Genomic DNA, 24,110 nt, shown 5'->3' with positions numbered 1-24,110 from the left:
AGATTATTTTATTTTCCCTGATTTTGTTTGAGTTGCATGAATTTGCATGAGACAGATAAATATGTTCAGTCAAAGGCTTTGATCCGAGGCAACAGAGAAGAAGAAGGTTTCTATTCAAATTTGGTTCTTTACTTCCATTAAATTTGGGTTTTGTGATAAAGATATTCTGAGTTTAGAAAGTTGGAAAACACTCTTGTATTTACTTCCTTATCCTCAATGCTCCTGAACAAAGAAAACTCGTTGCTCCGCGTCACAGCCTTTGAAATCTGACAAAGTGTCTAAGTTAGACAGATATGTTATTTTAGCTTTGGGGCTTTTGTCAGTGACAAAACTCCGGTGATGTGACGACTGTCTGCGCCCTGATTGGTTGTCCCTGACCCCTCCCCTCTGTGCTGATAGGACAAGACGAGCGCGCTCAGTCTGAGCAACGTGGCCGGAGTGTTTTATATTCTGATTGGCGGCTTGGGGCTCGCCATGCTCGTGGCCCTGGTCGAGTTCTGCTACAAGTCCCGGATCGAGTCCAGGAGGATGAAGGTGAGTCTGATGGAGTCGTGAGAATCGGCTTCGGGACGTCTACAGTCACGCTAGCAGCTCTGTGAGAGTCTTAGTTTGGTTTAGCTTAGCATGCTAACATGTACAGCTCTCAACACAAAGCTGCAGCTGAGGCTCTTGGGAAAGACGTCACTTTACAGAGGCGATGATGAAAAGTCCGAATCACAGAAGTTCTTTCAGTTCATCATGAATCTCTGAACCACATTAGAAAACAGCTATTTGAGTGATTCAGTCAAAACCACAATATGATTCAAAGGATCGTGAAAGTCATGCAGATTCATCCTCTGGAGAACATGAACGTCTGGTTTCAGTCTGGACTCCAGTGCTGACTGTGAACTGATTATTTAACACAAAGCGAAGATGTTCATCGTCTCTTCATCAACACGACGAGCAGACGATTGACTTCAGAGACGGAAGCGAGACGTCCTCGATGGAGACGATCTGAGTTTGTGTCTCAGCCGGGACGCCAGGATGGATCCGTCTGTTCAGTGGAGACCAGACGCTGGGATTCATGGATCATCAGGAGCTTTGTCTCTGGATTGAAACTCTTCATGGAGTGTCTCTCCTCCTCGCTGCCATTTGAAAGAGCATCAGCTGAACTCTGTTTATCTGACTCGGATCTGGAGCTCCTCTTCCTCGCCGGCGTCGGCGTGTGATGAAACCGCGGCCGCCTCATTACAGGCCGCGCTGGTTTATGCTGAGACTTTGATGGAATGTTCAGAAGGAACAAACAAGTCATTAGAGGCGTCGTCTGCACAGCAGCTGCACCCGTCTGTTGGACTGTTGTTATTCTCTTCACACACAGGGAGGACTCACACAAACCCTCGCCACCGCCCGCAGTGACACGTCACGTGTGGCGGGTTTCATCAGTCGGAGCAGATGGCGCCGGGTTCAACCTGCTGCAGAGGTGGAGGTGGTCACTGCAGCAAACAGGAGGAAGAATCCATACAAAGCACCACACGTCCTCTCAGATACATGACGTCTGTGTGTGACTCTGATGTAGAGGTGATGTCTCAGTGGTGATGCAGGGTGGAGCAAACCAGATACTTCAGCAGTCACTGTAGTACACAAAGTACATGTAGTACAGGAAGTACATGTAGTACAGGAAGTACACTGAGTATTCACGCATGTTGATTTGTTTCAGCAGGATCGTCTTCCCTCTGCAGCTGCTTCCACAGGTTTTTAAAATGAATCCTGAAAGCAGGTATCACAGTTCATCCTGAGGCCAACACCAACATCAGAACACAAACTGTGATGACCGAGCTCAGGGAAACGAATCTGAAGGGTTCATCCTCTGGGAATCATGAGCGTCTGTTTCATATCTGAGTCCAGAACAAAGAAAAGTTTGTAGAAATCGAGCTGCTCACGTTCTGTCTCGAGGGAGAACGGTCGTTCTGCCGTCAACTCGTTTTTATTCGTGCTTGTGATGATTTCTCCGCTTTGGTCCAGACGATAAATTGTGATGATTTCAAATTTAAGTTCCAGGAAAAAGCATTAAAAGACGTGACAGTTTGTCAAAGTGATTTTCATTAAAAAAGTTAATAAGCAGATTTTTTTTCCCCCTGCGATTTAGCGAAAGAATATAAATGATTTTTAATTCTGAACCAAGATCTGCAGTGTTATCGCAGGTGTGTGTAGTGGCCTGCAGGTGGCAGCACTGAGACAGATGCTGCTGTCGCTCGGAGAATAAAACGCTCAGTGTCTGTCAGTGATGAGGGCGAGAGAGCAGACGCTGAGGGAAAGAGAGAGAGAGCCCCTGCTGCTGACAGGGAAGTCGACGCAGACGGATCGTGAGCTGGAGACTTCCTGCGTCGAGGTGGAGGCAGGAAGTGATCGACTCTGATGCTCAGTTGTGGGAACGCTCGCTCAGAGCTGCTCCTGTAAATGAATAAACCCGAGATCTATTTGTACCAATCTGCCTGACGACCGCTGCTGCCAGGCGGCGAACAGCGAGGGAGCACGAGCGCCTCCGAGGCCCGAGACAGGATATTAACTCTGGATCCACATCATTAGTTCCTCTGAGGAGGGATGGAAACAACTTTTACTGTTATTACTGTCAGAGACGACACGCTGCAGGTTCATGTGGAGCTGAGGGACAGAGAGTTCCTACCTCAGGTTCTATTCTGGTTTCTCCTGATGGTTGATAGTTTTGTCGTTAATGAAGGTTTTTAAGATCATAACTCTGAACACACACTTTTGTTTTGAGTCATAATAAATATCTTAAAATCCACTTTGAAATTAGAAAGAAATGAAGAACCTGAAACTCGTGAACTCGAATGAGGCTCAAGTTTCTGAATCATGAGAAACATAATTCTTCTTGTTTACGTCCCCAAAGCATGAATAACCAAGCTGCTGGCTGAAGTTAAATTAATTAATAAAATTCTTTATATTTTTTAATTAATTTTAGATGTTTTTAATCTTGGTAGATGAGTCACAGTCTCACTGTCATATAATCAATATTAACAATGATTTTATAACTTTAATGAGTTTATTGTGAACAACCTCTTTAGTGCAAATAAGCAAATGTTAGCATGCTAACGTGCTATGCCTAAACATGATAAACAGTGTTAGCACGCTAGTGTTAGCATTCAAGCTTCTAACATCTGGATTCTGTTTCACTCAGTTTACAACAAGTTTCTTATTTGAATCAAATAAAATCTGATTTTTCTAAACTTATCTCTGTAAATTTCACTGAGCATTATTCAGATTTTTCTCTCTGTCTCACAGGAGCTCATCGACGCCGCCATGATGAGCACCAGACTCGGTGGGATGGCGGGAGGAGGAGGAGGAGGAGGCGTGGCGGCTGGGGGCGGTTATGGAGGAGGAGCTTCAGGACTCGGAGGCGAGAACGGCCGCGTGATGGCGCACGATTTCCCAAAAGCTGGAGCTCAAGGTTTACCCTGCATGAGCAAAGCTGCCGGCATGGGACTGTCCACCGGCATGTGACCAAAACCCTGACTCCTGATTGGACGGAATGCTCCTGTCTGTCTGTCGGTGACGAGAGAGGGAAGGAGACGAGGGGAAGGAAAGAAGAGAAGAACAGATGAGAGTTGGAGGTGAAAATAAGAAGAGGAGAAGGAATGAGAACGTGGGAGAAGAAGAAAGGATGAGAGTGGAGAGTGAGGGAGAAAAGGAAAAAGATGGAGGTTGTAGGGAGGTAAAGAACAAACATGAGGAGAAGAAAGAGACGGAAAGATGAGGGAAGAAGAGAAAGAATAAAACAGAGACAGGGAAATTTACATGCAGGATAAGGGGAGGAGGAGAGGAACAGAAATGAAAGAAGAAGATGCAGGAAAATAAAAATGGTGAAGGAAGGAAAGAAATGAGAAGATGGACAGATGAACAAAGAAAGGATGAGGGAAAAGGTGGAGGGAGTATGAAGAAGGGATGATGAGGCAGCAGAAGTTAAAGAAGGGAGAGGATGGAGGGAGGAAGACGAGAGGAACAGTGATGAGATTTGAGGAAAGAGAGAATAAGAAAGGGAAAAGACCGGAGGAGAAAAGAAAAGAGCAGAAGGAGAGGAAGAGAAAAAAATTGTGGGGAAAGAAGAAGAAGGAGAAGGAGAAGAAGAAGAAGAAGAAGGAGAAGAAGACATGTGACGGACCGACAGGAGGAGGAGACGGACTCAGCTCCTGCAAGACGAGCGACTGGGCTTCACAACCAGAGGCTCCACTTTTCTATAAGCTCCGCCTCTTCTGCAATAAGAGAAACTGAGGAGGGAAACTTCTTAAAGACTCAACTGACCGACTTCCTCTTCCTCCTTTTCTTATTCTACCCGTCACTCCTCCTCTTCCTCCTCATTCCGTCACGTTCACACAAAAGAGATTTGAGCATGTTTTCATCCTTTAGACTTTGAAACACAGACGAACACGCGTGTGCTGATGAACATGAGGAAACGTGTATTTGTCACATGTTTTATTTTGTCCTGAAAATTCTTCTAAAACTTTATTTTGTGGCGAATAAACACTGATGTGATGTTGACGTTAACGGTCGGAGTCCGAAGTCCAAATGTTTTGTTTCGATCAACACTTCAAAAAACCTTTAAAGCAACATTATGTAACAGCTACTGATGAACAGCGCCCCCTGCAGCCTCACACCATGAACTCTGCTGGTCTCTGTGTCCCAGCGATGAAATGGTTTCACTGAACTGAGATATTACCCATGATCCTCTGCTTCCTGACCCTGAAGAGCTGCAGCTGTAACAAATCCACCAAACTGTTCAGAATTCTTCATATTTCACAGTTTCCTGCTGAATCTTGGAGATAAACTCTGGTTTTTAATAACTTCAGAGTGTTTTTCACTAATCTCAGTTCAGCTTCCGCTAATTCAAAGTAATAAAAGTTACATTTTGTTGATTTAAAACGATAAAATCAAATCCTTCACATTAGATGAACGTGCACATTTCTGTCAGTTTGGTTTTAAATGATTATTCACTCATCAAATGAATTGACAATCAACTGATCTGATTATTAAATGAATGAAAGCTTAAATACAGCCGGTGATTGATGGTGAAAATAACTCGTTTGAATCAGATCCTGATAAAATACTCACTGGTTCCTTCTGGTATTGAAATGAAAACAATTGAAGAAAACAAGATGTGGAACGAGTGAGAAACTCAGAAACTCAGCATTTTAAAGATGGAATAAATGTTATTGTTATCAATTTGTAGAGTTTTTCTAGAGTTTCATGGATTTCAGTTATGATGCTAAGACGATGGAAACAGGAAGCTCATAAATCTCAGATGTTAGCATTAGCTAAGGTAACTTGTGAGGGATTCTACACACAGTGTTGGCTAATGCTGGTGAAAATGCTAAGCTAACATCAACCAAAACAGTGAAAACAAGCTCATTAATCACCTGAAGATGATGAAGATGAAGATGTTGACGTCTCACCTGATTTTTTATCGTCCACTTCTTCTGCAGGTATGCTAACACGCTAACATGCTAACACGCTAATCTATCTCACTCCTTTAGATTTCTCTCTCGACACGTCCATGAAACATCAGTAAATCAGTTATTAACATTCTTTTGCTGTGTTGCATGTTTATGTCACATTTCCAGGAAATAAATTCTACAACTAATTAAAGAAAACACACAACAACACACATCCAGCAAAAAGACACAAACACAGGTTATTGATAAATTCACACAATTCTACTTTGTTTCTGTTCATGTGTTTCCATCAGTTGCAGTTTGTTCCGTATCGAGCTTCATCTGAAATAAAAACACTAAAGGTCGGTGACCTCTCACACTGACGTCCACACGATGAAGTCACACGTGTTACAAAATAAAATCGCCTTCTGCCGTTTTATATTTCAGAGCGATTTTACTGCGGCTTCTGAAAATGTCAGGACGCGATGAGGATCTGTTGATTCACAGGAACAGAACCACCATCAGGGGAAGGTTCCATTAAACAGGAGGTTGGGATCCTTTACTCACCTGAGGGAACTCAACTCGTTGGGTCCTCGTTCAAACACCAGCGAGCATCGACCAGCGGCTGAGGTCACATGACTCCACATCGTCCTCCACCAAGACGCAGCACCGGAGCTTTTTATACAGATTCCAGGATTATAAAATGTTCGCATTCGTATGATAAGAAGTAAACATGAGCCGAGCTACACCTGTAAATAATGTTCTTTTAAATTGAGTCATGAGTTAATAACCTTTTGAGTTTGTTGATTACGTTCAGTTACTCTGTTTAATAAAAACTCTGACACTCTCTGGACTTTTGTAGTTTTTCTGCTTCGTAGAGAATCAAGTTGACGAAACAACCGGTGAAGGTTTCAATTATATTTCTGTATCACATGTGGTGAAAGTGAGCCAACGTGAGACGGATGAAACAAACACTCGGTGTCCAGGTCCAGGTCCAGGTCCAGGTCCAGGTCCAGGTCCAGGTCCAGGTCCAGGTCCAGGTCCAGGTCCAGGTCCAGGTCCAGGTCCAGGTCCAGGTCCAGGTCCACGTCCACGTCGCTGAGACCAACGTGAGGACAAGCACTGGATATATAGAGTTTAAAGCTTTTTAAAACTATACATACTGTATAAATATGTAGATATAGTATTAATGGTGAAGGACTCGGCTATCGAAGCGCACTCAGACCAAAGATACGTTTGAGAACAGAAACTTCTGCAGACACTTGACGATTCAGAGTCTAAATGTTCGTCAAGCTTTAAAAGTTATGAACGCTGCAGAAATGAAAATAAGATAAACCTGAATCTGATGAGCAGCGTCGCAAAGATCTGATGAAATAAAGATGATCTGAGAAACGAGGAGAGACGTCTCGATCTGCTGCCGGTTTCCAGAAAACTGAAGAAGAAGAAAACCACTCGGTCACTTCATCTGAGGAAGAGACGTCTGGAAACTGATTTCTGAAATCACATGACAGAAGTTTTTATTGTTTTATTCTGCAGAAGGTTGTTTGACACATTTAATCAAAAACACTTTGACACTGATTCATAAAGAAAGGTTGAACATTTTCTCTAATCAGGGAAAGTTAAATGGAAACTTCCAATATTCATTACTTAGATAAAGACGATTAATTTTTTGAATTACAAGTTTGAATATTCAAACAATAAAATGTCTAATTAGATATTCACACATTTGCATAATTATCCAGAACAGAAATGAAAACACTCGATGACTCTGGGCTCAGAATTCTTCTTTCGTAAAGTCGACAAATTAGAATCGAGATTTTTACTTAATATAATTTGACGCTTTTTATCTTGCAGTCACGATTTGAGAAAATGTTTTGCAGAACAAACTCATGTGTTTTAAACATTGAACTGAGAGAGAAGCAGAAGAAGCTGATTTCAACTTTAATGTTGAAACTTTCTTCAGCTTGAGACGATATTGATTTTGTGTAAAGTTTTGAAGCTGCAGACAAACTCAAGCTTTGCTTTTTAATGATCTGGTTCTTACAGAAACGTTCAATAAAACAAACGTCACCTTTTCTTTCTCTGCATCTTTATCGATCCTCCTCTTGGTTCAGTGTCTTCCTTTCCACTTCTCTCTCTCCAGTCTTAAACCTTTATCTTTCTACACCATTATTTCTCTTATTGTTTCGTCTTCTGTCCATTAGCTGCGGCTCTTCTCGAGCTCCAGGGACCTTTCATCGAATGGTTCGGTGTCCTGAGGGGGCATCATATAACGTAACACCTCATTACTCTGTGAGCTGTGAGGGAGGACGGAGACAGACGGGGACAAAACAAAGCCAACAATTAGCCCCAGAAAGGTCCTGATTAGGAGTTTGTGGCCCATTACCTTCCCCTGCTCGTCCTCCAGGAAACCTCCAGAGCAGAGAGGAGGAGGAGGAGGAGGAGGAAGAGGAGGAGGAAGATTAGATCCCTGGGGGCTTCCGGCAAAACACCAGACCAAAGAGATTTAGAGAAGTTCTAAAAAGTACAAATGTGCTTGTTAAGCTTTGAGGACGTTAAGTGTGTTGAACAGACTCAGTTTAACACACAAGTATAAAAGCCGAGGTTTATTTGTGTGTGTCTGGAACCACATTTATGATTTGTATTATTTACAGGATTCTTATCTACGTGCACATCATCAGTCGTGTTACATGTGATGCAGCACTTTGGGGAAATCACTGTAATAATCAGTGTTTAACACCAAGTCTTTTACAAATGTGAGAATCTGTGTTTGTTTACTGATTCGTTATTTACAGATCAAATAATGAACAAAATATTCATGTAGATGTCGTTATTTTCTTAATTCGAGTTCAATATAAAAAGAAACAGAGGTTTGCTTTATAGTAAAGATGTAGCTGTTCACTAAGATGATCGTACATGTTTCGACCAGCAGAGGGCGCAATAAGAAAAGTCAGAGAATCCCTGAAATCAGGAGGATCATCCTCTGGGCACCATGACAATTAATCTGTAAAAGGAAAATTCATGGTAATCTGCACATTTCATTCACAGACAGCTGTTTTAGTTTGACCCATGTCCCATCTCCTAACATGGATCATGGTTCTAAACACGTCTGTGTAGTTTATTGTTCCACATGAATAAATATTATTCATTTATTATGTTAGTTATTAAAAAAAATTAATTCAAAATAATGTGTTTTCATAGTTTTACCTCAGAGCTTCTTTATCTTGATGTAAACATCATGCTTTTCTGATTTCATCCTATTTGACCTGAGAACATTTATAAGATTTCACAGTAAAACATGTGAATAATTATAAAGTTTTCTATGAGAAGCACTGACTGATGACCTGTGCCACAGTGACACCTGGTGGACAAATACAGAACAATGATCTACACACTCATTATAATATTATAAGTTTTAATAATTATATTCTGTCAACTAGTACCTTTAAATAATAATATAATAATAATAATAATAATAATTACTAGTAAATGAAGTGAAGAAGCAGTCGAGGGTCATTTCATTCAGTCAGATACAAAAACAGTTTATTCTGAACATCATCACACACACAATAAAAACAGACTCAGCTCAGAAACACTTGATCAATAATAAAAGCAGTTTGTAACAGAGATAATTCAAAATCGACTCTACTTTTTTATTTAAATAAAAGTAAATTTTGTCGGTAAAGTTCATTTCCTGCTGCTAAAGAAAAAAAAATATGATTGGATATGTTTCGATCGCGTCCCTTAAAGTCCTTCGTGTCCTCAGGGACAAGACGTCTGTGTGTGAAAGTGTTTCTGTCCAGTTCAACTGAAGTGAAACCAGACGTCTGGCCTTTTCAGAATAAAGTGCACGAGACTCACATCTTCAGGCAGAGTGAGGAGCTCTGAGACGACTGAACCTCAAGGTCCAGGAAACCTGCGTCTCCTTCGTCCTCGTGTGTCTTTCAGCTGATGATGAAGACTCTGGGTCCCTCCTCTCTCATTGGAGGAAGACTCTCAATCACCATGTTGTCCATCAGTCCGTATTTATCCTCCTTTTCCCTCCGCCCTCCTTCTTTTCCTCTTCCTCCTCCACCACTGGCTGAAATCTCCTCTGCAAGTCCCGCCCCCTCCAACGGCTGAGACAGCTGATTGGTCAGCTGCTTCATCGTCACCTGCGTTTAAAAAAGATGTCAAAGAATTAACACTAATATTTTTTAAATATTAAACATGTAAAAACAGAATCCTGCTGCGTCCTTATGGTAATAAAATAAAATAAAATAGTCAAAAGAGTAATTTGACTCAGTTTCAACTCTATTGTGCAAAAATACACAAATTTTAAAAAGAAAACAAAGATAAAATGATGATAATTATTATTGAACCTAATTCAAGGTTTAATCTCCTCTGTGATCACAGCTCCAGAAGGAGAAAATCTAAAGCTGAAAAGAATTTGATCACTTTCACAGAAGAATATGGAGGGGGGTGGGGTCACGACCTGCAGGTCTTTGAAGAGGTGGAGCATGGCCACGCCCACCACGATGACCACGAAGGCTCCGAGCGTCGTGACCACGTCCACGGCCGTCATGCTCGTCCACTCGTGGAAGAGGATGATGGAGGTGGACAGGACGACGGAGGTGAAGAGGACGTAGTAGACGGGGTAAACCAGCAGCGTGTTGAACGTGTCCAGAGACTTGTTCAGGTAGTTCACCTGCAGGGGGCGATGCACACACAGCTCAGATACAACATAGATCAGGATTGTTGAACTTGTGTTAAAATCTGAGGATCACAAAAACACCTTTATTCAATTATCAACAACTCCGAGCAACAATATAAGAAACATGGGCATGACATCACCTGTGTTAGCACGGAGACGATGAGCGTGAGCAGCAGGATCCAGGTGAGAGGACACGTGAGAACGGAAACATCGTCAAACACTAAACACACAAAGACACAATGAACAGATTTAACACTTTAACTGGTTTTATTTATTGCTGTGAATCAAACGTCCCAAAGTTCCTGCACACACACATTTACGCTTTAAAACTAAAACCACCTCCGTCCACATTAACACATGAAAACACGTCACATGACCATTCACCTACACTGGTCATGTGATGTAAACAGGAAGTAGATTGTCTCCTCTGCAGTTGGTTGCTTAGTAATAGAACTCCTCTGCAGGAGAAACAGTGAAAGCGACGACGTGGAAGTGTTACCGACAGGAAGTGTTACTGACAGGAAGTGTTACTGACAGGAAGTGTTACAGACAGGAAGTGTTACCGACAGGAAGTGTCACCGACAGGAAGTACTGACAGGAAGTGTTACCGACAGGAAGTGTTACCGACAGGAAGTGTTACCGACAGGAAGTGTTACTGGAAGGAAGTGTTACCGACGGGAAGTGTTACCGACAGGAAGTGTTACCGACAGGAAGTGTCACTTACAGGAAGTGTTACTGACAGAAAGTTTTACCGACAGGAAGTGTTACTGACAGGAAGTGTTACCGACAGGAAGTGTCACTTACAGGAAGTGTTACTGACAGGAAGTGTTACTGACAGAAAGTTTTACCGACAGGAAGTGTCACTTACAGGAAGTGTTACTGACAAGAAGTGTTACTGACAGAAAGTTACTGACAGGAAGTGTTACTGACAGGAAGTGTTACTGACAGGAAGTGTAACTGACAGGAAGTGTTACTGACAGAGGGTGTCACTGACAGGAAGTGTTACTGACAGGAAGTGTTACTGACAGGAAGTGTCACTGACAGGAAGTGTTACCGACAGGAAGTGTCACTTACAGGAAGTGTTACTGACAGGAAGTGTCACTTACAGGAAGTGTTACTGACAGGAAGTGTTACTGACAGAAAGTGTTACCGACAGGAAGTGTCACTTACAGGAAGTGTTACTGACAGGAAGTGTTACTGACAGGAGTGTTACTGACAGGAAGTGTTACTGACAGGAAGTGTCACTGACAGGAAGTGTTACTGACAGGAAGTGTCACTGAGAGGAAGTGTTACTGACAGGAAGTGTCACTGACAGGAAGTGTTACTGACAGGAAGTGTCACTTACAGGAAGTGTTACTGACAGGAAGTGTCACTGACAGGAAGTGTTACCGACAGGAAGTGTCACTTACAGGAAGTGTTACTGACAGGAAGTGTTACTGACAGAAAGTGTTACCGACAGGAAGTGTCACTTACAGGAAGTGTTACTGACAGGAAGTGTTACTGACAATAAGTGTTACTGACAGGAAGTGTTACTGACAGGAAGTGTCACTTACAGGAAGTGTCACTGACAGGAAGTGTCACTGACAGGAAGTGTCACTTACAGGAAGTGTTAATGACAGGAAGTGTTACCGACAGGAAGTGTCACTGACAGGAAGTGTCACTTACAGGAAGTGCTACTGACAGGAAGTGTCAGTAACACTTCCTGTCAAGACCAGTTTACACAAGTCTCTGATTCAGAGGCTGGAAACTAAAGCAGACGTAACCATAGCAACCATAGGGTGAGTTTTAAAAGTGAAACGTATCAGTGTGGGTGTGGCCTCATGTTCTGTTGTTGTAAACTATGAATTTCTGTCAGAAAATAACACTCTGTTTAGTTCTTCAAATCTTGTGAGGTGATGTTCCTCATTTCTTCTGTTTTACGAACCTCAGAATTATCGATGAATTGATGACGAGGCTCATTGTGAAGTTTTAGCTTCTATTTTTAAATTTGTTTTGTTCTGGCAGAAGTGGAATGAAAACAAGAAATAAGAGGAACGGTTTCCATCAGTTTTTCAAATCACAACTTTCACCACTTCTATATTTTGTGACATATGAAAAAAAAGAGTGTAAACGGTTGGAAACCATGACGACGAGTTTGGCGTCTCACCGGTGTTGATGGCGATGGCGAGGCCCTTCACCGACGAGACGGTGAAGGCTCCGAGCAGCGAGCAGATGCTGACGTACACCAGGACGTTGGATCGACCGAACCGAGGAGAGACGTACAAGACCAGCACGGCACACAGCAGCAACACAGCTGAGATGTACACCAGGAAACCTGACACACACACACACACACACACACACACACACACACACGTCAGCTTCATTAAATTAAATTAAACATGAATCAGACTGTAACTCAAACGACAGAAACCCTCTTTGACAAACATTTATTTAACGTCTACTTAATTTTTTTTAGTCCATTTCATATCTGGAGGACACAGGATGTATGACCTGTACTGCAGCCAGCCACCAGGGGGCAACAGAGATGGTTTGGCTTCACTTGTGAAACTGTCATGTCCCCCCCTCCTCACCAGGGTCGAGCAGCTTGTCGGCCATGTCCTGCAGTGATGTCACTTCCTGTTCCTCTGGGGCGTGGATGACCAGCAGGATGCTTCCCAACACACACAGCAGACAACCGAGCTTCCCCAGTACGTTCAACACCTCCCCCAACAGGTAGGAGGACAGAACTGCACTGAAACACACACACACACACACACACACACAGGCTTGTGATTGGCTCTCAGGTGGACGTCTTCTATCAGAAGTGAAATGAGGACGAACCTGATGAGGACGCTCAGCGCTCCGAGCGGCGTCACCAGCGTCGCCGGAGCGAACATGTAGGCCACGAAGTTACAGGCCTCGCCCGCTCCCACTGCACACACACACACACAGACACACACACAAACACACACATGAAGACATCATCAGGTCACATGACACACATGATCACCTGACAATCAACACATCTTTTTAATCTTTTTAATTTACACTGGAAACAAAGATGGCCGCTCCAACATCTGGAGTTTCATATGTTCAGCAGCTGATCAGTCAACAAACACACATCTGGTACAAAAGTATAGAAAATAGATTCCTACTGGTTAGCAGGCCCCCCCACCAGATCCAGTCCTTCAGGTAGCCATGACCTCCATCACCTACACGCACACAGACACACACACACACACACACACACAGACACACACAGATGATGTAAGTGATAATCGTGATGGGTTATTTCTGCATCTCTGGTTCCAGTCGACCACTCGTGTGTCACCTGCTCTGGTGTGACCGGTGTCGGCCAATCGGAGGAGAGCTTTCTTCTTGAGGATGACGCTGGCGCCGATGAAGAGGGCGGACATCAGAGCCAGCGTGAGGCCGAGCCACAGGTGGTAGGACCCGGCGTCTGCAGACACACAGGGAGTCAGTGTGTGTCCCTGAGGGTGTGTACCTGCAGTGTGTGTTCGTGAGGGTGTGTACCTGCAGTGTGTGTCCCTGAGGGTGTGTACCTGCAGTGTGTGTGTTCAACCACTTTATCAGACGTGAAAAATCCAAAGAATTTCACTAATGAGTTTTGAAGATAAATAATCAGACCGAGGATTAATCCTGGATTTAAATCTTCATGTTCTGACAAATGTTTGTATTCATTATCTTTTTTTGGTATAAAAAAATGTAAATCAGACAAATGAGGCTGAAAATTTAAAATGTTTAAGTTCAATCTTTCACCTGCAGATTCCCAACAACTGCAACTATGGTTTTATTCAGATTATTGATTAATCTGGAGATTAATTTCTTAATCAATTATTGGTTTGGTCTAGAACAACCCCACATATTTTTTAACATTCAGGGTGAACAATAATAATAAAAAAAATTGCAATATGATGCTTTAAATAGAAGCAGACATGTATATTTCCAAGTGAACAATAAATAGGATCAATTTATTAAAACATCTTTAAGATTGAAAAAGAAAAATCAATATAGAATATTCATTAAAATATAAATTAAGTCTCCATATTTGAGAGTTTGGAAGCCTTTTCACATTTTAAATCTTTGGGATCTCAGTTAAAATTTATAAAATAGAATAAGGACATTTTAACTAATTTAACTTTAATTTTTCAGAAACTTTCTCTTTTAACAAATAAATATTTTGTCTTTGACAGAGTGAATAATAATAAATAAGAAGAAGAAGAAGAAGAAGAAAGTTCCTCATAAACCTTCATGCTCCTGTTTTCATGACAGCGACAGAAACGAATCTGACACCAAACAAAACGTTCACGGATTCATCTGAACTGGTTTGATCAGTTTGTGAAACTTAATCTGAAGGAAACACAATGAGGCTCATTCTTCTTCTTCTTCTTCTTCTTCTTCTTCTTCTTCTTCTTCTTCTTCTTCTTCTTCTTCTTCTTCTTCTTCTTCTTCATGAAAACAGTTTGTGTGTGAAACACTTTAATCTAAACAAAGGGTTTTATAGTTTTTATATCACCACCTGTTGTGTGGCTGCTGTTGTTCAGGTGTGTGTGTGTTACCTGTTGTGTGGCTGCTGTTGTTCAGGTGTGTTTGTGTTACCTGTTGTGTGGCTGCTGCTGTTCAGGTGTGTGTTTGTTACCTGTTGTGTGGCTGCTGTTGTTCAGGTGTGTGGTTGTGTTACCTGTTGTGTGACTGCTGTTTTTCAGGTGTGTGTGTGTGTTACCTGTTGTGTGACTGCTGTTGTTCAGGTGTGTGTGTGTTACCTGTTGTGTGACTGCTGTTGTTCAGGTGTGTATGTGTTACCTGTTGTGTGGCTGCTGCTGTTCAGGTGTGTTTGTGTTACCTGTTGTGTGGCTGCTGCTGTTCAGGTGTGTTTGTGTTACCTGTTGTGTGGCTGCTGCTGTTCAGGTGTGTTTGTGTTACCTGTTGTGTGGCTGCTGCTGTTCAGGTGTGTGTGTGTGTTACCTGTTGTGTGGCTGCTGCTGTTCAGGTGTGTGTGTGTGTTACCTGTTGTGTGGCTGCTGCTGTTCAGGTGTGTGTGTGTGTGTTACCTGTTGTGTGGCTGCTGTTGTTCAGGTGTGTGTGTGTGTTACCTGTTGTGTGGCTGCTGCTGTTCAGGTGTGTGTTACCTGTTGTGTGGCTGCTGCTGTTCAGGTGTGTGTGTGTTACCTGTTGTGTGGCTGCTGTTGCTCAGGTGTGTGTGTGTGTTACCTGTTGTGTGGCTGCTGCTGTTCAGGTGTGTGTGTGTGTTACCTGTTGTGTGGCTGCTGTTGTTCAGGTGTGTGGTTGTGTTACCTGTTGTGTGACTGCTGTTTTTCAGGTGTGTGTGTGTGTTACCTGTTGTGTGACTGCTGTTGTTCAGGTGTGTGTGTGTTACCTGTTGTGTGGCTGCTGTTGTTCAGGTGTGTGTGTGTGTTACCTGTTGTGTGGCTGCTGCTGTTCAGGTGTGTGTGTTACCTGTTGTGTGACTGCTGTTGTTCAGGTGTGTGTGTGTTACCTGTTGTGTGGCTGCTGCTGTTCAGGTGTGTGTGTTACCTGTTGTGTGACTGCTGTTGTTCAGGTGTGTGTGTGTTACCTGTTGTGTGGCTGCTGCTGTTCAGATGTGTGTGTAACCCTGTGTGATCTCCACTGAATGAACACACAGTAGAAGTGGAGCCGCACCACAGCCTCAGTGCAGACGCTGCAGACACATGACAACACACTGAGTCAACATTTTACTTTGTTACAACGTTTAACAAAGTAACACAACAGAGTCAGAGGAAACAGCCTCGTCGCCGTGACGACGGGTGTTGGTCTGTGAACTGAAGCCTCAGCTTCACGTCGTGTTCAGCGCCATCTTGGTTTTTGAAACTAGAAGTAACCATGTGGGGGGGGGGGGGTGGAGCCTGACTGAGAGCTGGAGGACACGCCCACCTACACCTGCCACTGGCTCCCATAGGACGGGACTAGCTGTCAATCACTCTGTGGTATCCCCCCCCCCCCCCCCCCCGGTGCTTTATGGTCTGTTTGACTCTAAATGATCATAATTAACTAAATGAACATCAGCTGTTTGAAGACTTGAAACTAGAGACTGAGACAGAAACTCCAGAGGAGTCGCCCCCTGCTGGGCAGAGAGAGAACCAGGTTCCAGACACTTCCACGTCGGAGTTTACGTCTATTGTTCTATAAACAATATGAATCAATGAGAAACGTCGGGTTCGAGAATCACAAACTGGTTTTGGCAGGTTTGATGATGACATCTTAAGTCGATATATCTGTATAGGAAATGTTTCACTCCTCAATATTAATATTTATATGGATATCATGATATTTATATTGATGTTGAAAACAAAAATCAACTCCTGAACGACTGAACAGAGTGAACGTCTGCTTCTCTGACCTCATGTTTGACCTGCGGCGCTGCAGGTTGGTGTCAGACGGGTTCGACCAGCGCCGGCTGGGAGAGTCACATGACCAGAGAGAAGACTCAATATTGACACTGTCAACACGGACGCCTCAGTGTCAACACAGAGCAGCTGCTCCGCTCGGCTGCATCATGTTTGACTTTCACCGGAAGCAAACGGAAAAAAACCTGAAAAACTGCAATAATGAGGGGCGTGCAGAGGTCAGAGGTCAAATCAGACTCAGGAGCTGAGGAGCCGTTTTTAAACCTGAACTGAGCAACACACGTGTTCCTGGAATGGAAAGTCAACATGGAAACAGATTCCAGATCTTCTGGTGATGAGGCCGACGCCGGTGTGGATGTAAACAACAACACTGATCTTTCCACAGCAGAGTTTATACGTCATGTCCCGCCTCCTGCTGCTCTACAGGCTCCGCCCCTCACCTGGATGTTCTCCACTGTTTGAACGAGTCGGACCCACAACCTGCAGCTGCTTCACACACACTCACTACACAACATGTCCAGATACTGTTTAACAGACTCTCTTGAATTATGACAGAAATGTTAATATTCTCTGACAGAGAGTTTTCTGTCTGTTTGTTTGTTTGTTTGTTTGTTTGCAGCATGACACAGAAACCAGTAAACAGATTTCCAGTGAACTTGGTGGAGACGTGTGTGAGGAAAGAATTATTAATCTCTGAAAACAGATTCATCAAAAATCTAAATTACGTTTTACTTTACAAGAACGTATTTCATATATATATATATATGTATATAATCATCTCCTGTAAAGTGGCAGAAAACGTATTGTATCATTCTCTGAGATATAGTGGTTGCATAAAGATGAATTAGAGTAATAATGAAAACTTTATATTTATATATATATGTAACAAGCTGCTTACAAGTTAAAAACGAAACATTTAAGACAAACAATAAGAAACAATTATTATATATAGAAAACAACATGACACAGAAACAACCAACGTGGTTAAAACTTGAACATTAACAGAAATGTTGATGAGTGTGTTTTGAATAAAGCTCAGGAACGAGCTGCAGCGTCAGAGGGAATCTACTTCCGGCTCTTTGTCCTAACTTCTCTGTGTCTGAGCTGACTAGGTGATGAAGATGAGGTGATGAAGAGGAGGTGATGAAGACGACGGGTTGCTCTCACCGTTGCTGCACGTCTCGTTCTGCAGATGAACATCTCGCATGGTGTCGCTTCACTGGAGGAACAGGAAGGAGATGAGACCTGTGGAAACCAGACGAGCAGCAGCAGAAGAAGAAGAAGAAGAAGAAGAAGAAGAAGTTCGATCCTGAAACTCGATGTTTGTCCTCGGCAGGTGGAGACCCTGGCCCCGCCCACTGCAGGTGAGCCGCCGCCCCGCCCCCCGGAGCAAACACAGGAAGTACAAAGAAACGCCCAATCAAATAATAACAATGAAATAAAATGGAAGATATTACCGACTAAACAATATATATATAAAATTATAAAACAATAAATAAACGTCTGTGTTAAACGTAATTCTTCATTTGAACCCAAAACAACGCGTTGAAAATAAAACAATCAAACATAAAGCTCGTCTCCCTCGTGGTGCTGCTGTGCACCAGAGGAGGACTGCTGCCCCCATGTGGCAGATGTGGGGAAGCACAGGGTGTTGTGTGTTAAAGCAATGGGGCAAAAAAGTCATTCGTTTTTTTATATAAGAAATAATAAATAAGAACGTTAGTTTGATCTTTACATGTTGACAGTTTTAACCGAAATCATTTTTAAATTTAAATTCATATTTTGAAACATTTTTTTGAACTACTACAATAAGAGCATTGAAAAAAACCTGGAGGAAACTTCCGAAGACGTTTTTTGTGGAGTTTTCGAAATCTAAAATATTTACTAATTAATTATGATTTTTGTCCTCTTAAAACTCAACTTTATGTCTCAGTTCTTTCCTTATTCCAAGTGTATCATTTATTCATATTTTTACTATATTTTACTATTTACTATTTTTACTATATTTACTTATACTTTATGTTTGTGTTCATGCTTCTGTTGTTCCTTCAAATCGGACTTTTACATTTCTTCACTTCCTGTTATTATTGTTTCTCTTTGTATTTATTGCGTGATTTTATTCTTGATATCACTTTGTTTATGTGGAATAAAGTCGGATCTATTGATTCATTGGCTCAAAAGGTTTGTGAAGATTTGCAATGAACTGAAGTTGTGAGTTTGACAGCAGATGTGTATTAATGATTTACTTCTTTATCACAGACACCAGCTGCTCCTCTCACTTCACCACACTTGGCTTTTGTCTTAGTAACCATAGTAACCAAGACTGTGAATTGAAATCTGATTTATAGAAATAAGGAAGTTAGTTAATTAATTGAACCTTTGACAATAAATTATGTAATAAAAAAATGTTCATGAATAAAGACCGATGCAGATATTTTCTGAATTCACAAAACTTTATTTTCTAGGAAAAATAATTTCATCCATTTCTCAGCGTTTCATTTGACAGAGACACAACAGCAGTGGCGCTCCTCTGATGCAAAGGGCCGGGGGGTGAGGGGGCCATGGGCCGGGGGGGGGTTCAGTTGCAGTAGCTCTGCAGTTCGAAGATGTTGCAGGGCTTGTGGCAGCACGGCTCCCGGATGCTGCGCTTCACCATCATCTCCATCTGGTCCTTGAAGGCGAACTCGGCGTCCTCGGTCTCGCCGCCGCCAGCCGCGGCTCCGCCCGACTTCAGAGGACCCCTGTTGGGGGTGTAGAAGAAGCCTCTCTCGCCACAGACCAGGTAGAGGGCGTCGACCAGGTCGGCGCCGCAGAGGTGCAGGGGGGGGACCACGGCCTGCGAGCCGGACCAGGACACCAGCATCAGGACGAGCAGAGAGACCGACTGGAGCCACAGCGCCGCCATCTTGGAGCAAAGCTGAAACACACGCTTTGATCTTTTCATTTCAAAATGAAAACTCGGGAAAAAATAGATTTTTTTATACATATTATATATTCTAAACTAAATCAGCTTTCAGTTTTTGACATGAATACATCAGTGAAGATGTATTTAAATCTTTTACCTGAAGAGATGATGGATCTGAAAATAACAGGACGAGGAGAAGCAAAGGATGAAAATGGAGTGAGAACGTAGGAAAAGAACAAGAAACAGAAAAGAAAGGTGGAGGAGATGAAGAAGTAGAGGGGGGAGAAAGAGGAGAAGATAGAGGTGTAAATAGAAGTATAGATATAATGGAGGAAAAGAATGAGACTATGCAGCTCAGCTGGAGAAGAAGATGAACTGTAGGAGAAAGAGAAGTGGAGGAGCCAGAGAGGAGGTGAAGACATGATCATTTAAAGAAGTTGAAAAGGAGGAGAAAACGACAGCTGGAAGAGGAGAAGGAGGTAGAGGAGGAGATGGAAGTAAGTTGGAGGAAGAGGAGCTGTATGTGATGGGAATTTTAATTCCCTGGTTAGAAAATAGACCATCAGACTGAGTGATAAATTCAATAATATCAAAGTATTTAATTAAAGGTCAAGAAAACAATTTACAGTGAATAGAGTTGAATACAAACAGAGTTTCTAAGTTAACACCTGGCCAAGTGGGACAGAGCTATCAACACCACTACAGGTATTGAAGGTCTGACAATTTGGATGAGAGGAAGGCTGTCTTAACCCTTTGATACACAACATGGGTCAAAAGTGACCCGATGGAGTTTTAATTGTAAATATCTTTGCAATAAATGTATTTCATCATTCAGAATTCCAGGAATTCCTCAATTAACTTGTTTTTGATCATTACACACTCTTATTTTTATTTGTCCTTAATTTACTTTTTTAATAAAAATCATTTTTGTATCACTACCCCTCTAAGGCACAACATGGGTCAAAAATTACCCGCATTCATTTCACATGTTATTTCATGCATGGCTGTGCTTCTTTGCTATATCTTTTAAAATCTATTTATTTAATCATTTAATGTTACAAAGTATTAATTAAAATATCTTGTTTTTGATTACCACAAATCATTATTTTCATTTTCTCTGTCTTAATTTTTGAACTAAAATGGTTTTTGTATTACTACATCAAGTTTACACACATGGGTCAAAAATGACTCATGTATGCAAGTGTGAATTTGATAGGAACCTTTGATTTGTAAATGTTTGTAGTTAGGAACATGTTTACTGTGGACAACTTTTCACATGCCACACTTGTCAGAACTAATTGTCAGAATTAAACGGGATGCTTTTGCACATCTGTTTCATGTAAGTCTTGTTTTACAATTGTTTTACCTAAGAAAATATTTGATATCTTGTGAAAAGATAACTGCACATATCATTTGAACAGTATTTCCCTCTACTGGTGGGAAAGATAAATATGTCCAATATTATTAGCTAGCTGTTAACATATTCTCTTTTAGCTAGCTAATGTTAGCTTATGGAAGCTAGGTAAATTCTAGCTAACGATAGCTAGGTCAACATGATTTAGTTCTGACAAGAAATAACATGTGAAATGAATAAGGGTCATTTTTGACCCATGGAAGGGTAGTGATACAAAAATGTTTTTTATTAAAAACGTAGAAAAGGACAAATGAAAATAAGAATTTGTGATGATCAAAAACAAGTTAATTGAGGAATTCCTGAAATTCTGAATGATGAAATACATTTATTGCAAAGATATTTACAATTTAAACTCCATCGGGTAATTTTTGACCCATGTGTGTAAACTTGATTTAAAAATACAAAAACTATTTTAGTTCATAAATTATGAAAGATAAAATGAAAATGATGATTTGTGGTAATCAAAAACAAGATATTTAATGAATACTTTGAATATTAAATGATGAAATAATTAGATTTCCAAAAATAAAGCAAAGAAACTCTCAGCCGTGCATGAAATAACATTGAAAGTCAATACGGGTCATTTTTGACCCATGTTGTGCCTTAGAGGGGGTTTGCATAGCTTGTGTATCAAAGGGTTAAATACACAATCTGACGTCACAACATCATCTTCCCATATTACGCAGAACATCACAAGCTCAGTGGTTGGAACCTATCAGAGAAGAGGCAGCAGTCATCCTCCTCTCCTGAGGGAATAGACATTTGGAACATCAAATAGTATCAAGTTCATCCATGGCCAAACAAACAGACATCTACTGGTATCAGGCTGACGCAAACATTACTTCGATTTTATAGCAGTGTTCTTTAGGTCATTCCACCTGTACTTTGAGCATAGATACGTGAACAACATGTTATTGTAACATTTCATCAGAGAACAGTTAGATTTTAATCATTTCCATGACACTGTAGACAGAGAAGTGGTGAGGACGGGTGAAGGAAGAGTAGGTGATTGAGAAGGATGAAGGGATGGAGGAGAAGATGGCGGAGGAAGAAAGGGATCAACGTCTTCCTGTGGAGCTGGAGTCAGATAGGGAGGAGGTGGAGGAGGTGAAGATAGAGGAGTAAGTTGAGAAGTGACAGAAACAGTTGGTGAGTGAAGAACGAGAAGATGGAGGAGGATGAAAGATGAGAGAAGAAGAGGAGACTTTACCTGTTGAGCTGGAGGAGGTGAGACTGAGATGAAGAGGAGGAGGAGGAGGAGGAGGAGGGAGGCTGAGATCAGGAAGATGTGAGGAAGACTTGAAGGTCTCCTCTGCTTTTATAGTCCCATGGACTGAACTGAGTGAACGTCTGCTTCTCTGACCTTTGACCTGCGGCGCTGCGGTGTCAGACGGGTTCGTCCAGCGCCGGCTGGGAGAGTCACATGACCAGAGAGAAGACTCAATATTGACACTGTCAACACTGACGCCTCAGTACTCAGTACTGACCCACAACCTGCTGCTGCTTCACACACACTCACTACACAACATGTCCAGATACTGTTTAACAGACTCTCTTGAATAATGACAGAAATGTTAATATTCTCTGACAGAGAGTTTTCTGTCTGTTTGTTTGTTTGTTTGTTTGTTTGCAGCATGACACAGAAACCAGTAAACAGATTTCCAGTGAACTTGGTGGAGACGTGTGTGAGGAAAGAATTATTAATCTCTGAAAACAGATTCATCAAAAATCTAAATTACGTTTTACTTTACAAGAACGTATTTCATATATATATATATATATGTAAATAATCATCTCCTGTAAAGAGGCAGAAAACGTATTGTATCATTCTCTGGGATAGAGTGGTTGCATAAAGATGAATTAGAGTAATAATGAAAACTTTATATTTATATATATATGTAACGAGCTGCTTACAAGTTAAAAACGAAACATTTAAGACAAACAATAAGAAACAATTATTATATATAGAAAACAACATTAGAGCCAAAACACAGAAACAACCAACGTGGTTAAAACTTGAACATTAACAGAAATGTTGATGAGTGTGTTTTGAATAAAGCTCAGGAACGAGCTGCAGCGTCAGAGGGAATCTACTTCCGGCTCTTTGTCCTAACTTCTCTGTGTCTGAGCTGACTAGGTGATGAAGAGGAGGTGATGAAGAGGAGGTGATGAAGACGACGGGTTGCTCTCACCGTTGGTGCACGTCTCGTTCTGCAGATGAACATCTCGCATGGTGTCGCTTCACTGGAGGAACAGGAAGGAGATGAGACCTGTGGAAACCAGACGAGTAGCAGCAGCAGCAGCAGAAGAAGAAGAAGAAGAAGAAGAAGAAGTTCGATCCTGAAACTCGATGTTTGTCCTCGGCAGGTGGAGACCCTGGCCCCGCCCACTGCAGGTGAGCCGCCGCCCCGCCCCCCGGAGCAAACACAGGAAGTACAAAGAAACGCCCAATCAAATAATAACAATGAAATAAAATGGAAGATATTACCGACAAAACAATATATATATAAAATTATAAAACAATAAATAAAGGTCTGTGTTAAACGTAATTCTTCATTTGAACCCAAAACAACGCGTTTGAAAATAAAACAATCAAACATAAAGCTCGTCTCCCTCGTGGTGCCTGCTGTGCACCAGAGGAGGACTGCTGCCCCCATGTGGCAGATGTGGGGAAGCACAGGGTGTTGTGTGTTAAAGCAATGGGGCAAAAAAGTCATTCGTTTTTTTATATAATAGTAAATAAGAACGTTAGTTTGATCTTAACATGTTGACAGTTTTAACCAAAATCATTTTTAAATTTAAATTCATATTTTGAGAAAAAATTTTTAACTAATTTTGAAAAACCTGGAGGAAACTTCCGAAGACATTTTTTGTGGAGTTATCGAAATCTAAAATATTTACTAATTAATTATGATTTTTGTCCTCTTAAAACTCAACTTTATGTCTCAGTTCTTTCCTTATTCCAAGTGTATCATTTATTCATATTTTTACTATATTTTACTATTTACTATTTTTACTATATTTACTTATACTTTTTGTTTGTGTTCATGCTTCTGTTGTTCCTTCAAATCGGACTTTTACATTTATTCACTTCCTGTTATTATTGTTTCTCTTTGTTTTTATTGCTTGATTTTATTCTTGATATCACTTTGTTTGTGTGGAATAAAGTCGGATCTATTGATTCTTTGGCTCAAAATGTTTGTGAAGATTTGCAATGAACTGAAGTTGTGAGTTTGACAGCAGATGTGTATTAATGATTTACTTCTTTATCACAGACACCAGCTGC

General features: G+C 41.5%; 2 protein-coding genes and 1 pseudogene across 5 annotated transcripts; 1 reads left to right on the top strand and 2 right to left on the bottom strand.

Moving 5' to 3' along the window:
• Window positions 1–3,498, top strand: part of LOC133019726 (glutamate receptor 1-like) — a 37,463-nt pseudogene extending 33,965 nt beyond the window's left edge.
• Window positions 3,499–8,949: 5,451 nt separating this feature from the next.
• On the bottom strand, window positions 8,950–23,056 carry nipal4 (NIPA like domain containing 4). Of its 4 annotated transcripts, none has more exons than XM_061085242.1 (10): window positions 23,017–23,056; window positions 15,695–15,799; window positions 13,430–13,558; window positions 13,254–13,310; window positions 12,940–13,030; window positions 12,690–12,850; window positions 12,263–12,430; window positions 10,257–10,336; window positions 9,898–10,110; window positions 8,950–9,577 (listed from the first exon to the last, which is right to left on the bottom strand). In XM_061085242.1, exons 1-10 carry the CDS (start codon window positions 23,054–23,056, stop codon window positions 9,368–9,370), a joined length of 1,254 nt encoding a protein of 417 aa, XP_060941225.1. In that variant the 3' UTR covers window positions 8,950–9,367. The 4 variants fall into 4 exon arrangements, with proteins under 4 accessions (XP_060941225.1, XP_060941228.1, XP_060941229.1 ...); XM_061085245.1 differs by lacking the exon at window positions 23,017–23,056 and adding an exon at window positions 17,673–17,885; XM_061085246.1 differs by lacking the exons at window positions 15,695–15,799; window positions 23,017–23,056 and adding an exon at window positions 14,719–14,885.
• Window positions 18,938–23,032, bottom strand: LOC133018919 (insulin-like). Its single transcript, XM_061085249.1, has 3 exons — window positions 23,017–23,032; window positions 22,035–22,234; window positions 18,938–19,422 (listed from the first exon to the last, which is right to left on the bottom strand). Exon 3 carries the CDS (start codon window positions 19,408–19,410, stop codon window positions 19,084–19,086), a length of 327 nt encoding a protein of 108 aa, XP_060941232.1. The 5' UTR covers window positions 19,411–19,422; window positions 22,035–22,234; window positions 23,017–23,032; the 3' UTR covers window positions 18,938–19,083.
• Window positions 23,057–24,110: the final 1,054 nt, after the last annotated feature.

This window comes from Limanda limanda, chromosome 14 (genome assembly GCF_963576545.1).
Source record: "Limanda limanda chromosome 14, fLimLim1.1, whole genome shotgun sequence".
Taxonomy (NCBI): domain Eukaryota; kingdom Metazoa; phylum Chordata; class Actinopteri; order Pleuronectiformes; family Pleuronectidae; genus Limanda; species Limanda limanda.
The sequence above is the reverse complement of the archived record's forward strand: the minus strand, read 5'-3'. Positions and strand labels throughout refer to the sequence as shown.